Below are 16631 nucleotides of genomic sequence, written 5' to 3' on the forward strand. Positions count from 1 at the left end.
ATGCATGCTTATATCGAGGGGTAGGTGCTTGTTTGTTAGCAGTAGTAGCTCTGTTTTCCCCGCAGCAAGCAGGAGGCTGTGTGAGTCGAGCCACGCTTGCGAACGTATCATGACCTGGTTCAGCTTTCGCGCTTCTTCTGTAACCTATGTTGTGATTACTGCTGCAATGTCGTCCGCGTAGCCAATTTAATCCGATTCATCTGGCATTTCTAGTTTTAATATAGCGCCGTAGTCTGGACCTAGAATGGATCCTTGCGCTGCTCCTGACGTGACTGCTATCTGTCGTGATCCCTCTTTAGTTTCGTACAGCAGTTTCCTCTTACTAACCGCACCACAGCCCTGAGGTAGTCGGGTATCTTAAAGCTTTTCTCGAGAGTGTCGATCATATCTACCCATCTAGCGCTGTTGAAGGCGTTTAGGACATCTAGAGTCGCCAGCAACACTATGCATTGGTATTTATGCCATCTACGCTGCGCGGCTTCTACGCTTTCGATGACGCGTTTTATAGCTCTAATAGTTGATCTGCCGGATCTAAAGCCATGTTGTCTAAGGGACAGTCCTCCAGCTTCGTTGATAGCCGTTTCGAGTCTGGGTTTAAGTAGGCTTTCGTACAGTTTTCCCGCTGTGTCAAGCATGCATAGTAGACGGTATACTGATGCAGAATTGGGGTCTCCTTTTCCCTTACTGATTAGCACCAGTCGTTGTTTCTTCCAGGGTTCAGGGAATATTTCGGCTTCAAGGCATGCGTTGCACATATTCAGTAGTACTGCCGGGCGCTCTGCAGCGATTATTTTGAGGATTTCTGCCGGGATCCCGTCCGGGCCGGCATGTTGGCCTTGAGCTTGCCAGTGCTTTTTACAGCTCTTTAAGGGTAAACTGGGGGATTTGCGGAGATCTTAGGGTATATTCTGGATTTCGTGTGTAGGGAATAGTGCGTTCACGATGTGATCAATTTTGGCCGCGGTTACGTCAGGTGGCTTTGTTCGAGTGCCGAGTTTCTTCATCACCATTTTATACCCGAGTCCCCAGGGATTTCTGTTTATATCCTGCTGCTTTATGTTTGTTGTGAGAAACCTTGGGATTGAATTTTGACAGGCTTTTTTATATTAAGCATAGTGTGCTCGAGTGTTTTTCTTGCAATAATGGGGGAGTTGATAGATGGGTTCTAGTCGTCTATTGTGGAGATTAATTTCGTTGTGTCTAGTTTCGAAATGTTTCACTTTCGTGATCCAACATTTTTTCTGTACTGGTAAGCGTTTCTTCCAGTGTCGATCATGAATGAGATGTTGTGGTGATCGCTGCCATTGTAATCCTCCAAGACTTTCTATTTCTTTGTTGAGCCTGTCATACGTTCTGTTGACAGTGTAATGTCTGGTGTGGTTTCCTCGCATCTCGGTCTCCTAAACGGGGTTGAGCACTATTATAGCAAGCCAAGCAGCCATTTCTAGAATGCGATTTCCTCTCGAGTTCGTGTTTGGCATACCCCACTCTACGGCTCTGGAATTTATTTCACCGGCGATAATTAATTGACCTTTTATAGACCTGGCTTGGCGTCAGGTAGCAGCTAATTACTGTAAAAAGGTTCCATTTGGCCTAGACGAAACCGTTGCCGTTCCGTTTGTTTACAGTGATGGCGTTACTCCCTGGTGCTTCTCATATAGCGGCAGTTAAGCTGCTATCTTCTAACCAGACACCTCTCTCTTTCTTTGAATACTTAATAACAGATGATCTGTCATTAATAAATAACAAAAACTGGATTGGACCAAGATGGCTACCTTAGGGAACGCCTAAACGAACATTGATTCTATCAGAAAAAGTTTCGTTAAATATAACTTGTTGAGTTCTATTACTAAGATAAGAAGCAACTATTTTCAGAAATACTGGTTGAAAACCAAGAAGATCAAGTTTATTCAAAAGAATTGAATGGTCTTAAGACTAACTTATTACATAGTTCTTACTTATATTTATACTAACTAGTATGTTTACTTATTACTAGTTGATAGTTTGTTTAGATACAGATTATATTACTTGTTTATGTTTGTATATTGTTTACAAGGATATATTTGGTTTGTTTTAAAATAAGGTTGTTGTGGTATTCAAACTCAAGGTTGTTTTGATGTTTGTTACTATTATAAGAAATACGTTCCTTAACTCACTCGCGACTAGGCTCCCGCGTCACTGTTGACAGTCAAAGCTTCGAAGCCGTAGATAATTTCGTTTATCTTAGAACCAGCATTAACACCAACAATCAGCCTCGAAATCCAACGAAGAATAACTCTTGCCAACAGGTGCTACTTTCCCCTATAGTTTTCAATGGATGACCTAAATCCACTCTTATGTAAAGGAATTATAAATGTGTTTTTCCATATAGATGGAAATAAGCCTTGCTTAAGAGATGCATTAAATAGTTTTGTTAAGGGCTAGTATATATACTATTTGGCACATTTGTTAAGAAAGCATGAAGGAGTCATATCTGGGCCATTACTAAATGATTGTTCTAACATATTTAACTGGTATAAGACGTCTGACGGAAATGTTAGGTGCATTAATTACAAAAATCGAACATAACTTGTGCTGACGCGGAACATTTTTTGGAGATTTGAACAGTATTTGGACCCAAAGAATTCAGCGAACATATTAGAAATGGTGTGATTGTCACTAGACATACTGGACTTATATTTCATAGCGGACGGAAAATTAGAAATCTTGCGTTTGAAGTTGACGAAACCACCGAACAATTTTGGATTACGTATAATATTATTTTTTACTTTGTTTATATAATTGTGTTCACATATTTTGTTAAATTCGGCAAATTGTCGACGCAATTTAGAGTATTTTTAATAGTCAACAACTAAACCGTTTTATTTAAAAAGTTTAAAAGCACTAGATTTTCTATTTTTTATTTACATAACTCTCTCGAAAACCATAAATTAGAAGTCATTCTTTGAGTAACAACACATTTCGGCACATATTTTTCAAATAAATTTGAATTTTTATAGAGACATAGCTTTTTCACCAGTATGTTTCCACTTAACTACATAACTTAATTCTTATGTAATGAAGTTACAGCTTGCATAGACGTGCGAACAAACAGTAACCCAGATTTCAAATCGTCTTGTCATCCTGATCAATTATTTACATATATACATACATATGTACAACTCTTTAAATAAAATATTACGATAATTGCAGGCGTTATTGATTTTATAGGTAAACAAAGCTACTATTATCTGTAGCAAAAAATTTTGGGAGTATAAATATTATATTATATGTTATTCTTGTTCTTGTTATTCTTTATGTGTCATTATGCTTAATGTATAAAAGTTATTAACACATGAAATTAGTACAATAATTAAAAGCTTAACGCATAACGAAAATCATTATTATTCCACGAATATGTGAATAAAGACAGACGGCAATATAAAAGTTTTTTCTTAAACTTAACTAATCTATATCCGACCCGCAATAGATCAAAATACAGTTGGCTATGAGTAAAACATTACTTTCGTAGGTCAATCCATACTAATTCGAAAGTTTGGCTTTGGGACTTGTTTGTAGTTAGAGCAAAAGATGTTTTCATGGGAAATCGAAGCCGTTTAAATGTGATTGGCAGATCACTTGAGGTCATCGGAATCCTAGGAATATAAGCTTTTTGACCAGCTCCTGGGCCGGTTATAATGGTTGCTACAAGTAAATTGCCCTTCAATTCCTTAATAAGCAGCCTCATCCCGTTGCACATGCTTGAAGATCTTAAATTCCTCAAATGCATAATTGGAATTCCAATTTTTAAAGCCAAGTCATGTGGTGGCAGTCCAGAAGGGTTTAATAAATTTAAAAACTCCTGGGGATAATGGACTGCGTCTTCGATATTAGTCACGGTATCTATCAATTTTTATTTTTTTATTTCTCCGGGAGCTGTTTGAATACTGGGTGACACTATTGCCATATAACACAACCAAATGAATTTCATTTCGTACAAATTCTCAATGTCAGAGTATGGTGCATCTTTAAAATTTCTAAACTATGGGCCATTTGGGCTACAGACTCATCCAAAAGAATATTACAATTACTGCTTAAATTTTGAACAATTTTAAGTAGTTGCTGTGGAAAATCACCATCAGTGCTCCAGGAAGATGATCTCTTATATTCGTCCGCAATTTTATATTTTCAATCGAAGTCTATAAGGGCGATGATATTAATTATGCTTTGATGATATTTGCTCACGTACCTCTGTTAATGACAGGAAGAGTCTGTCTGTGATCAACAAAGACAAAAGTTATCCCGCCCATGAGAGCAGAGGAGTTTCTACGGTCTTTTAATAATCTATACACAGCTTCTATATGTGCTTTATGGCTCATGGTGGATGAAGCAATAGGTGTCTTGCAATAGTTAACCAAGAGGCCCATTTTTGCGGATAGATCATATTGATTGTTGTTCAAGATTTATGGATAGCGGATATTTAAAAGATTAGTGACAGTTTTTCAACTACAGCAACTCCTGACGAAGCAGCTGTTATGGCTATGTTCCCTGATTGTTTTATTTTCCTAAGTGTTAAATGGCGCATCCAAAAAAAAATTTTGTTTTTATTATTATTCACGATATTACTATTTCTAGAAAATCGAGATCTAAATCTTTTTGGCATTTTAAAATGAAAAAAAGTTTAACTGTACTAAATTATTTGCTTAAAATCTATAAAATGTAATTGAAAAATTATTAGAACTACTTGAGACGCTAAGCTGTTTGGATAGTTAAAAGTTACAATATATTATATACTGAAGAATTTAAAAAATGGATTTAGTTCTGAAAAGAACTGGTGTTTAGATTTGAAAAGAACATTGTTTATTTAAAAAAAAGTACTAACTTTTATTTTGGTAAGTACGTAGGAATAGTAGGTAAATACATATGTGTGCTTCTTGTATGTATGTTTATAGTTAATATTATAATGAGAATTGTTGGCATATATGAAGATATTTTTTTTACTGAAATTAGTACCGTTAAATAGATCTATGAGTATTCTGGAATAATTATTGAAATCATATCAAATCAAATCATTTCATAATCTGCAAATTTTTAAACGGTTCCAGAGCTCGAATCTGCTCGGCGTATGCTATAAACTTTTGCTTGCTCGAGCGGCGACCACGCGACTTTTTTCAAATAACTTACAATTTTAAACTTGTGATATCTTTCGAATGGAATGTCTAAATTGAATAATGGTATTGAAGCACACTTAAATATGAAGTCATTTGTTTTGATAAGGATTAATTTCAAAGCATAAATAAAAAAGTTTTTATAGCGGTGGCATTTATATATATTTTTTAAGATGATAAAAACACTTATTGTGACAAAACTATAATAGTTAGACATATGTACATATGCTGTCATATGCGAAATTTTTTGTACATACCTACATATTTTATCTGCAAACCAATACTTTTCACAGCGCACGCGATTTAAGAAAGTTTTTTGGTAATTTTTTCACGCCTGGGGCTATGTTATTGGAGTTTCAGTATGCTTCCCAACAGTAAAAGAATTTTTACTGTTTACGGTCAACTAGTTTCGGAGTCTTTTCAATGCAAACAAACACACAATCAAATCTTTCCTCTTTATAAGATTAGTATAGACGAAACGGCTGATCCGATTGCAATGAAATTTTCTAGCAATCTTCAGGATGGTTCAGCGACGCCCTGTAAAGTTTGGTGGCGGTAGGAATTAAAAAAAAACTTTTTATTGTCAATGACATTTTTTACTACTGATATGATATTGTTTTATTATACAATTTTGTTGACACGTGGGTCGTGTATATTTATGTCATTCAAATAAACATATGTATGTAGCCTTTCAAGTATATAAATAAGCCTTATAATAAGCATTTTACAGTTTTTAAGGTTAGTAATAGTGCCGTGAATTTGTACACTGTTAATGTTTCATTTGACTGTTACTACAGGAAATCTTACAAGATTTGTGCGGAAAGTAATAGGACTAATTTTCTTCTGCCGCGACTGTACTTCGGAACTTGCATGTACCGACTGGATTAGGTAGAGGGCGTTCCTAGGGAACAAACGAGCGGCTGGTCAGTTGTCTCCGCGCACCTGGAGAATCAGGACAAACATTTTCCCGCGACGTGTTTTTGTGAGTGGTGCAAACCGAAAATCCAGCGTTCGTTATAGCTCGAAATCGGTAAATCTGCCACAGAGACGTTTGATATGATCAAGCAGGCTTACCCAGATGTTGCTTTAGCAAGAAATAATGTGTTTCGATGAGCCGGGAAGAGGTCGCTGATGAATACCGGAAGAATGAGCAAACCCAAAGTGAAAACGATGCTTATTGTCTTTTTTGAAATCAAAGGCATCATCCACCATGAATTTGTCTATCCTAGATGAACCATAAACGCAAAGTTTTACGTGGAATCCTCAAGAGACTCAAACGAATGGTAAATCGAGTCCGACAATACATCGCAGCCGATTGGAAGTTGCACCACGACAACGCTCCGGTTCACACCTCCATGTGAACAGCTACCTAACAAAGGCCGCAGCAGTCCTACAGCCTAGATGTGGCCCCCCGGATTTTTTTGTTTCCTTGCTTGAAAAGACCGATGAAAGGGGATCCAGGCAGCATGCACCTCGACCGGAGAATGCCTTCCGGGACGCCTTCAATGCTTGGAAATCGACACAGAAGGAGCCTATTTTGAAAGTTTTTAAAGAATTGCAACGATTGGTTCAATAAATTTTTTTAAATCGACTCAGTCCTATTACTTTCCGGACAAACCCTGTATTATTTTTCATTGATATTTTTTTAGCAGAATTGTTGTAATTAATAATAATGCCACTAAAAAGCAGAGAAGAAAAGGAGAATTGCAGAAACTGAAGAAGAGTGTAAATCATGACTGCCGCAAATGTGTGTGAGAGTATATTCAGTGCAAGCTTCCAAAACAACCCAAAAGGCATGTGCCTAGTTTTACAGTCGATACTAAAGTTGTACCCAAATAAAATCTTAGCTAAGCATTGTCGCAGACTGAGCAGTCGTTTGCGTTTCACAGTCAATGCTTAATTTCTATAAAATTGTATTATAATATGTGTCAACATTATAGGTAACACACGTTTTGCAAATGTCATTCATAAAAATATGCTTGAAATATTTAAATTATAACAGACAATACAAAAATTTGTGAGGAAAGTTATATCGAAAATGGATGAAAACACACCGTCGGAGCACCTATTGGAACTGGTGGAAAAGTGTCATCAAAGGCAAGCGGACGGACACTTGCTCGAACGCTACGAGAGATATCACTGAAAACTTTAAACAATTCAAAAAGTCAGCTGTTACTTAAGCACTGCTTAAGTCTCCCATTTTCAGTACTTAACCATAACTTAAGTATGAACAGTAAAACACTATTTTCCTATTTTATCTTAAGCACAACTTAAGTATGGGCGGTGAAACCGGGCATTGATGTCATTTGCGAACGAAACATAATCGATGACCCGTTCGCGGCATTCCATCGGCGCAATGAACAAAGCTTGTTTACATTCTAGTGCTTTGAAATAATAGTCTCAAGGAATGTGTTATTTATTATCAACAAAGATTCGGCCACCTGAGCAACTTCTTAGTAATATTTCTGGTGCCAATCCAACATCCGAAAATGTATTTTATACTTCAAAAATAATCGGCGTGGCACAATCAGTACTGAAGTTAAACGAGAAATCGTTTTGAGAATTCACGCTATGTCCCCTAGAATTTTTATACAGCCCATAAATATTGAGTGGTCGGTGCTACTAGTGGTACACATATGGAAATATAATCACTAGATTGCAACAAGCAAAAATTTGCAAATTTACTTACATATTTTTAGGATTTGTGTAGGTAGTGTTTAAATAAATGTTGTAAATATAAGTAAACAAGAATTGTGACGTTGGTAGCCGCCCACTGCAAGTAAAAAATTTTATATTTTCGGACACACATAGGTACGTACAAAAGTACACATAAGCATAGATGTGCCAAACAGCAAACTCGAAATAGTGGTTGAAATTTTAAGCGGATTCTTTATTCGTTCTTTAAATACATTTAGGTCATAATCAGTATAGCAAAGCTTTGCAGATTCGTGGCTTTGCTTTAGCTAACGATTGGCGAATAAGCTGTCATAAAGGGGTTGTTCGCCTTAATCCACCACTTGTCAAAGAAGTAAAGCTGTATACCGCAGAGACGCAGTGTTAAGGTCAATATTTTAAATATAAATATATACATAAAAACGGGTATACAAATATATGTACATATGTTACGGTGAAGATTTATGGATTCGATTTGCACAGCCTCGAATTTAAAAATGTGTACATGCTGCTTCATTTCTTCTTCATGATTTTATCATGTTAACATTATCTTAGCTTGTTCTTACTAAAACAGCGATATGATCCTAATGGGTATTTGAATCTTTACTGCTCTTTTCGCTCATTTCGCCTCTAAAATTCATCGAGATATCCGATATACATATGTACATGCATATACATATACATATGTATGTGTGTACATTAACATGTTGTCCTATTTATGCGAAATTTTCGTGCATAGAAAATTGAGTTTTCGATGCATAGATGTTCTAACCTCTAAAAATTAAAATGACGCAAGTTACTTTAATTTTTTCAATAGCCAATAAATCGTTCAACTTTAATACGAAAATTTACGTTCTGTAAAGAATAAATCGTTCAACTGTAATACGAAAATTTACGTTCTGTAAAGAATGTGTTTCGCGCGTTTCGCTGAACTTATGGTCAAATAAAGGGCCTACTGATCATACTATTCGCAACCCATCTTGAGACCCAACATCCATTATTGAATAATATTCAACCGAATAGACCATTCTCAGCTGGCATTGAAGAAAATAGCAGCCGTAGCTGAGAGTGTTTACGAAGACCGTGGAGAGTCGATTTGGCGCCGTTCGCAGCAATTCGGACTGGCCGCTTGAATTCAGGACTTGGAGCAAAACATCACACGTCATTCGCCAGTTACCAGTCGAAATTCTCGAACGAGTCATTGAAAAATGGACTCAACGGATGGACGTCAATCTGAGACGTAACCGCGGCCAACATTTTAAAGAGATAATCTTCAAAAAATAAATACTAAAGAATGTTCTTTCGAATGATAATAAACAATCTGCATTAAATGTGAAGTTTCTGTGCTTTTTCTTTAAAAAGGTAGTAAACCTCGAAAGGGATCAATTTTTACAATTGTACCATTTGTGCGCAATTGAACCATTTGGATTCGGAGTGAATTCCCTTCATTATACGCAATGCCCGCACCAAACCATCCGTTTATTGCAGTGTGAAAATGCGTCATAAAGATTTTCAAAATTGGAATAACAACCAGGGACAAAAAATATGTAAGACTCTTTAGCAAGCTTCGAAATGCTACATTTGAAAAGACAATTTATTAATTTTTTTAAAAAGTTAGTATTTTTATAATTCTAACATTGAAACCATAAAAGAATTTAACATTAATTTTAGGGTTGAATTAACGGTTATTAAAAAAACACCTTTATGCATTAAAATATATTAATAACAATAGTAATTAAAAATTAATGACACAAACAACTTTGCATCAAATAAATACCACGTGCAGTACCTAAATTTAAAACATTCAATACATATAAACTATGTTTTAAATGAATCCAATGAAGAATACCACAGGTCAACAAATGAATAATAAATGTATCTGGTTATATGTGTACCTATGTATAGTAAGTATGTATATGCACATACGTTTTTAAGCGTTTTGACAATGTTTGATTTTTCAGCCCATATACTCGTAATGTCAATCTCTTCATAGATTCCGAATTCGTTTTGGAATCTGAACCAAAATACCATACCTCATCAACTCTGAAGATTTGAATGATTTCATTAGAGACTTAAACCATCAAAAGTAAGGCTGAGTTATTAACATCTCAGTAGCATTAATGGATTTTACTGGATTCCGGTACGTACCGATCAGGAAATTGTGAAATGTAATATTAAATGCGAAGAAATTATCTACCCTAAAACTATACTAATGCCGTCTTTTATTGTATTGGTTGTAATCAAACTGCAACTTATTATACTCTCGCAACAAAGTTGCTAAGGAGAGTATTATAGTTTTGTTCACATAACGGTTGTTTGTAAGTCCTAAAACTAAAAGTGTCAGATATAGGGTTATATATACCAAAGTGATCAGGGTGACGAGTAGAGTTGAAATCCGGATGTCTGTCTGTCCGTCCGTCTGTCCGTCCGTCCGTCCGTGCAAGCTGTAACTTGAGTAAAAATTGAGATATCGTGATGAAACTTGGTACACGTATTTCTTGGCTCCATAAGAAAGTTAAGTTCGAAGATGGGCAAAATCGGCCCACTGCCACGCCCACAAAATGGCGGAAACCGGAAACCTATAAAGTGCCATAAATAAAGATATTAAAGTGAAATTTGGCACAAGGGATCGCATTAGGGAGGGGCATATTTGGACGTAACTTTTTTGGAAAAGTGGGCGTGGCCCCGCCCCCTACTAAGTTTTTTGTACATATCTCGGAAACTACTATAGCTATGTTATCCAAACTCTACAGAGTCATTTCCTTCAGGTATGTCCATATACAGTTCAAAAATGGAAGAAATCGGATAATAACCACGCCCACCTCCCATACAAAGGTTATATTGAAAATCACTAAAAGTGCGTTAACCGGCTAACAAAAAACGTCAGAAACACTAAATTTTACAGAAGAAATGGCAGAAGGAAGCTGTACCCAGGCTTTTTTTAAAAATTGAAAATGAGCGGGGCGTCGCCCACTTATGGACCAAAAACCATATCTCAGGAACTACTCGACCGATTTCAATGAAATTCGGTATATAATACTTTCTTAACACCCTGATGACATGTACGAATTCTTCCAATATAACGCTATTTTGAATTCCATCTGATGCCTTCTCTGTATAATGCAATATATACATTAGGAACCAAAATAAAAAAATATGTAAATGACGGATAATGAAATCTCGATTATCACTTTATCATGCGAGAGTATAAAATGTTCGGTGACACCCGAACTTAGCCCTTCCTTACTTGTTTTTCTTTATATTTATACCAATAAATAACTATCTAATATATTAAATTGGGTTTTAATAAACAATTTGCAAAACCTCTTATTATAAGCCCAAAGCATTCATATACATGACATCTTTTTGCAAAGCTTTCAGAATGTAGGAATGTGGCAAATAAACAAAATTATAGATTGTGATATTTTGCAATGTGGAGACAGTAGCCCTTGGTTTTCTAGGAAAAGAAACACATGTTACATTCTTATTTAGAGAAATTTAAAGATAATATGAGAGCTTATTGGGAAGAACAAGGAGAAGGCGTTCATGAAGGTATAATGGTATTTGAGAATACTAAGGGCAGTATATTGAAATCATAATGGGGATATATGAGATAAACTTCTACGGAACATGACGAAGAAAGAGAAATATTTATTTTTAAATTATTGGGGTCTATTTCAAAATGTTTATTGTAAAGAAAACCTAAATGTGTGATCCTTATTTTTTTTTAATAAATTGTTGATATGCAAAATTTTTATTATGATATGTTTAACATTTAATTTTTTTATATGTAAAAGCAAATTAAAAACTGTTTTTTATTCTAGTTTTGAGGTATAAAAGCAAAACAATAAGGTATGTACCTATATACCTATAACCCTAGCGCAATTAATGCTGTAGACTGGTGTAATTCTTAAATCTAACATTATCATTTCTAATTAATTTCATGAAACAAAAAAAATTGCTATATAATACCAAAATTCTTTCTTTTGTAAGTTAAAATCAACATATTAAGTGTATTTTTTCTGTTACCATAAGTTAGTCACTACATGCTCAAAACTTAGCAGACGAGTTTATCGTGTGACAATATTTACAAAAATAGGTAGAATTCTTAATTAAATTATGGCTGGTATAATCTGTTGGTCAACTATTATTATACCCTGAACAGGGTATATTAAGTTTGTCACGATGTTTGTAACACCCAGAAGGAAGCGTCGGAGACTCCATAAAGTATATATATAAATGATCGAGAGGATGATAAAAGTTGAAATCCGGTTGACTCTCTGTCTGTCCGTCCGTCCGTGCAAGCTGTAACTTCAGTAAAAATTGAGATATCTTTATGAAACTTGGTATGTGGGTTCCATAGTACAAAAAAAAATTTGTAGATGAACGTTATTGGGCCACATAAAGTGCCATAAGTAAGCACTTAATTAAGGTGTAAAGCTGTAATTTGGTACAAGGGATCGCAGTATTCCTAATAAACCTTATGTGGATTCTGTGGTTGAGGTTTTACACCTCAAAGTATTAACCTGGCTTGATTCTTGAAAGTTGCAAGAGTATAAAATGTTCCGTTGCACTCGAACTTAGCCACCTACTCCTTTTGTTTTGTTATGTTGATATACCAAACATGCCAATGAAGTACGATCAAATGTTTAGCTGTATTCATTGCTCACTGTCTGTATCAGCCGCTAAGATTAGATGGATTGGAGTTTGGCGATTTTCGTTTGTTAAATTAACTTGAGCAAAGAATTTGTTCGCGATTTTTTTGAAAAAAAATACTGTAAAACTCAAATACTGTAATGATTCCTCTACCACCATATTTGCCAGACATAGCTCCGTGTGATCTTTCCTATTTCCAAAAATATAGAGATTTTAAAAAGGCCGTCGTTTTACCAACACAGATAACGTTAAAAGATGACATACTGAAAATCGTATCAGTAATTTTAACTATCGAATGATAAAGCATTTCTAATCGAAATATGTATTCTCACATTATTTTGTTGAGATATTTATTATTAGTTTGGGTAAAAAATAGGAAGACTTTTTAATTTAAATTTTTTCTCTTGGTTGGTGTGACTGTCAGTGCGATATGCGAGATATTATTAATGGAACTTAAATTTTGTTTATGGAATCAAATTTCTGGTGCCGACACGTTCAGAATGTTGGAAAAGAGCTTCGGAGATAACTATTTTTCTTAACTTTTTGATTGATAAAAATTATTCAAAGAAGGTCAAAGGTGAGCAGAAGCTAAAAAAAAACACAATAGGTTCATTACAAATCAAATAAACACTCAAATAATTAATTTTCGCGGGGAAAAAAGTGCTCATCCGCTGTTCCTTTTACACGTATTTCTGCATAAATGAAATCAGCTGCTCTAATTCTAACAATTTCCAATTGCAATCAGCGCTGCCATACTGGTCAAATAAAAACAAAAAAAGACTGCTTGTTAAAACTGCATTATCGACCAAACGACAGGTTGGAATTAAAAAGAGAAAACGAAGAACTAAAATCTAGTTAAAGCAAGCATGTGAGTGTTGAAGCAAAACCTTCTAGTATACGAGGGCTGTCCGATAAATAACCGACCTAACCATGATGCACATGATGCACGCGACTTTTTCAAATTTTTTTTTTTTTTTTCTACATAGTCTCCTTGTAACTCCACACACTTCTCCCAACGATGCTCCCATCTCTGCAACCCTTCCAAATAGTACTTGGCATCTTTGTCTGCAAAATACGAGTTCACGAAAGAGATTGCCTCCTCATTTGACGAAAGTCTCTGGCCGCCGAGCGCAGTTTTAAGTCGAGGAAACAAAAAAAGTCGCTTGGTGCTAGATCCGGTGAATAAGGTGGATGGTCAAGCAGTTCGAACGGCAATTCGTGGATTTTCGCCATGGCGACTGTTGAGGTGTGAGATGGTGCGTTGTCTTGGTGGAACAAGACTTTTTTTTTTGCAAATGTGGCCGATTTTTCGAAATTTCTTCCTTTAGCTTGTCCAATAATGATGCGTAGTATGCTCCTGTTATAGTTTTTCCTTTTTCAAGATAGTCGATAAAAATAATTCCATGGCTGTCCCAAAAAACACTCGCCATCACTTTCCCAGCCGAATACACAGCTTTAGGTTTTTTTGGGGCTGGTTCCCCCTTTTCAATCCACTGTTTAGATTGGTTTTTTGTTTCGGGCGTATAATGATGAATCCAAGTTTCGTCTACAGTTATCAATCGGCGCCAAAACTCGGTCTTATTGCCTCTAAACTGAGCCAACAGAGCGCTGGAAATGTTCATGCGCGCACGTTTGTGGTCTAGCGTAAGCAAACGCGGCACCCAACGCGCGGACAGCTTTCTCATGCCCAAATAGACTCACAAAAACGACTGTCAACAGATAATTGCGCCAGATAAATTTCTGAAATTTTGGCGAGTAGCTATTATAATATCCACAATTTGAAGTAGAAACTTTTTTTTCAGATCTGCCGCTAGCTTCACGTTGAGGTCGGTTATTTATCGGACAGCCCTCGTAAATGTAGATCAATTGTTCGAAACCGATGAAGATGAGCGAGTTAAAGAAACTGAGCGGATACTCCAAAAATAGCGCTCTTCAAAAAAACGCAAAGCTGATACTTCTCCAACAATTGTCAGCCCTTCGAAAAATAAAAATAAAGAGCAGACGGCCAACAATGATACTAAAACCCACCGCCCACCTCCTATTATAATTAACGAGGTAAAGGATTTTATTAAATTACGTTCTAATATTACAGATCTAATAAAGAACAACTTTTTAATAAAGCTGCAAACAGTTATCGCACAATAACAAAATATTTATCTAATGAAAATATACCTTGGTTTAGCTATGAGAGTAAACATAATTGGCCAATAAAGGTTATGATAAAAAATTTACACCACTCATGCGATACACAATCCATTTTAAATTATCTAAAATCTCAAGGTTTTAAGATCATAAATGCAATTAATAAGCTTAAATGGAAGACTAAAGAACCGCTAAAAATGTTTTTAGTAATATTTGATGCCACGGAAGACATTAAGAAAATTCACCAGATCAAAACCATTCTTAATACCGTTGTCAAAGTTGAGCCAAAAACTGTCAAGTATTTGGACATACAAAAAACTTCTGTGGTAAGCCATCGAGGTGTGTGAAATGTGGAGGCAAACATCCTACTATTGAATGCCGAAAAGCTGAAAAAGACCCTGCTAAAGGTTGCAACTGCAGCGATTCTCATCCTGAAAGCTACCGGGGTTGTGTCGTCGCAAAAAAACTGCAAAAACTTAGAGAAAAAAAGAATGGTAATTCAGTTGAGGAGAATGTCAATGCTCCGACGAACAAACCCATTGTGAACACAGGAAAAGTAAAAATCCTTCCTTCCGGTTTTAAGATTTCATTTTCGCAAATAGCTAAACAAGGCCATACAAATACAATTCAAAGTAGTCCGTTATCTCAAATCTTGGATAAACCAAATAAGCAAGAGAAACTATTTAAGTCCTTTAATCAACGGCTCAATGCTCTTCAGTACCATCTACAATTTATTGATGAACAGTAACTCTTTAAGAATAATGCTATGGAACGTTAATGGTCTTTTCAAAAGTAAAAATGAATTAGAAGTTATTCTACACGTCCGAAATATTGATATATGTCTATTATCTGAAACGCATTTTAAGAACCAATCATTTCTAAAATTTAAAAATTACGAATTATAACACACACCACACCCGGCAAACTCAGCACGAGGAGGGAGCGCTATAATTAACAAAAGCAATATTGAACACTGCGAGGAAGATCCGATTAAGATGGAAGAAATTCCAGCTACAACAATTTCAGTTAAATTGCACATTCACCCATTGTATCTTATTGCTCTGTATAGTCCACCTAGATATAATATAAAAATGGAAACGTATATGAATTTATTAAAAAAATATGACGGAAGGTACATCATTGGTGGCGACTTTAACGCAAAACACACTCATTGGGGATCTCGTTTAACTACAACCAAAGGTCGAGAACTTCTCAAAGCTATACAAGCAGTTGGATGCAATTTTGTTTCTACAGGAAGACCCACTTATTGGCCTACAGATGGACAGAAATTACCAGACCTTCTGGACTTCTTTATAATCAATGAAATACCGAAACTCAATTTATGTATTAAAGATTGCTCTGACCATTCTCCAGTGCTACTAACTCTGTATGAAAAGCCAATTATTTCGGCCGTCAAGCCAACGTTATGTAAGAAACACCCTAATTGATATAAATTTAAACGCTCCGTGGAAGAGTACACCAAATATCCGCGTGAATCTAAGTGGTACCAAATACCCAAAACACATCTTAGAAAGTATCCATAAAAGGCGCAAGCTTCGACGGAGATGGCAGCAAACTAGGTCCTATGCTCTCAAAACCGAGTTTAAAAAATGTACAGCGAAACTAAGAGCACAAATTAAAGAGTTTAAAAATTTTTCCTTCAAAACTTATCTGGCTAAACTCACAGCTGATAAATTCACCGACTATTCACTCTGGAAAGCTCCAAGAAATATTAATAAACAAATAAAACATGTAGCACCATTAAAACTAAACGAAACTACATGGGCCAAAACAAATGAACAGAAAGCTGCCGTATTTGCAAATCATTTGAGAAACACATTTACGCCTAACGATGGGTATGAGATAAACTCTGAAAATAGTTGGATGGATCCACACATTAGCATTTCTCCAGTTACTGTTAAAGAAATTAAAAATCTTATCGGGAACACAAGACTCAAAAAAGCATCTGGGTACGATTTAATAACTGGAAAAATATTACGCAATTTACTAACC

General features: G+C 35.6%; 1 protein-coding gene across 14 annotated transcripts in view; it reads left to right on the plus strand.

Moving 5' to 3' along the window:
* Window positions 1-16631, plus strand: part of LOC105227165 (paired box protein Pax-5) — a 199033-nt gene that overhangs the window by 90106 nt on the left and 92296 nt on the right. Inside the window, exon 5 of one of the 14 annotated variants that reach the window (XM_049459628.1) lies at window positions 11645-11672. The exons of the other annotated variants lie outside the window; for them this stretch is intronic. Coding sequence (XP_049315585.1) covers window positions 11645-11672 — 28 coding nt within the window. The remainder of the gene's footprint in view (window positions 1-11644; window positions 11673-16631) is intronic. 14 annotated transcript variants of the gene reach the window in all.

Source organism: Bactrocera dorsalis, chromosome 6 (genome assembly GCF_023373825.1).
Source record: "Bactrocera dorsalis isolate Fly_Bdor chromosome 6, ASM2337382v1, whole genome shotgun sequence".
NCBI lineage: Eukaryota > Metazoa > Arthropoda > Insecta > Diptera > Tephritidae > Bactrocera > Bactrocera dorsalis.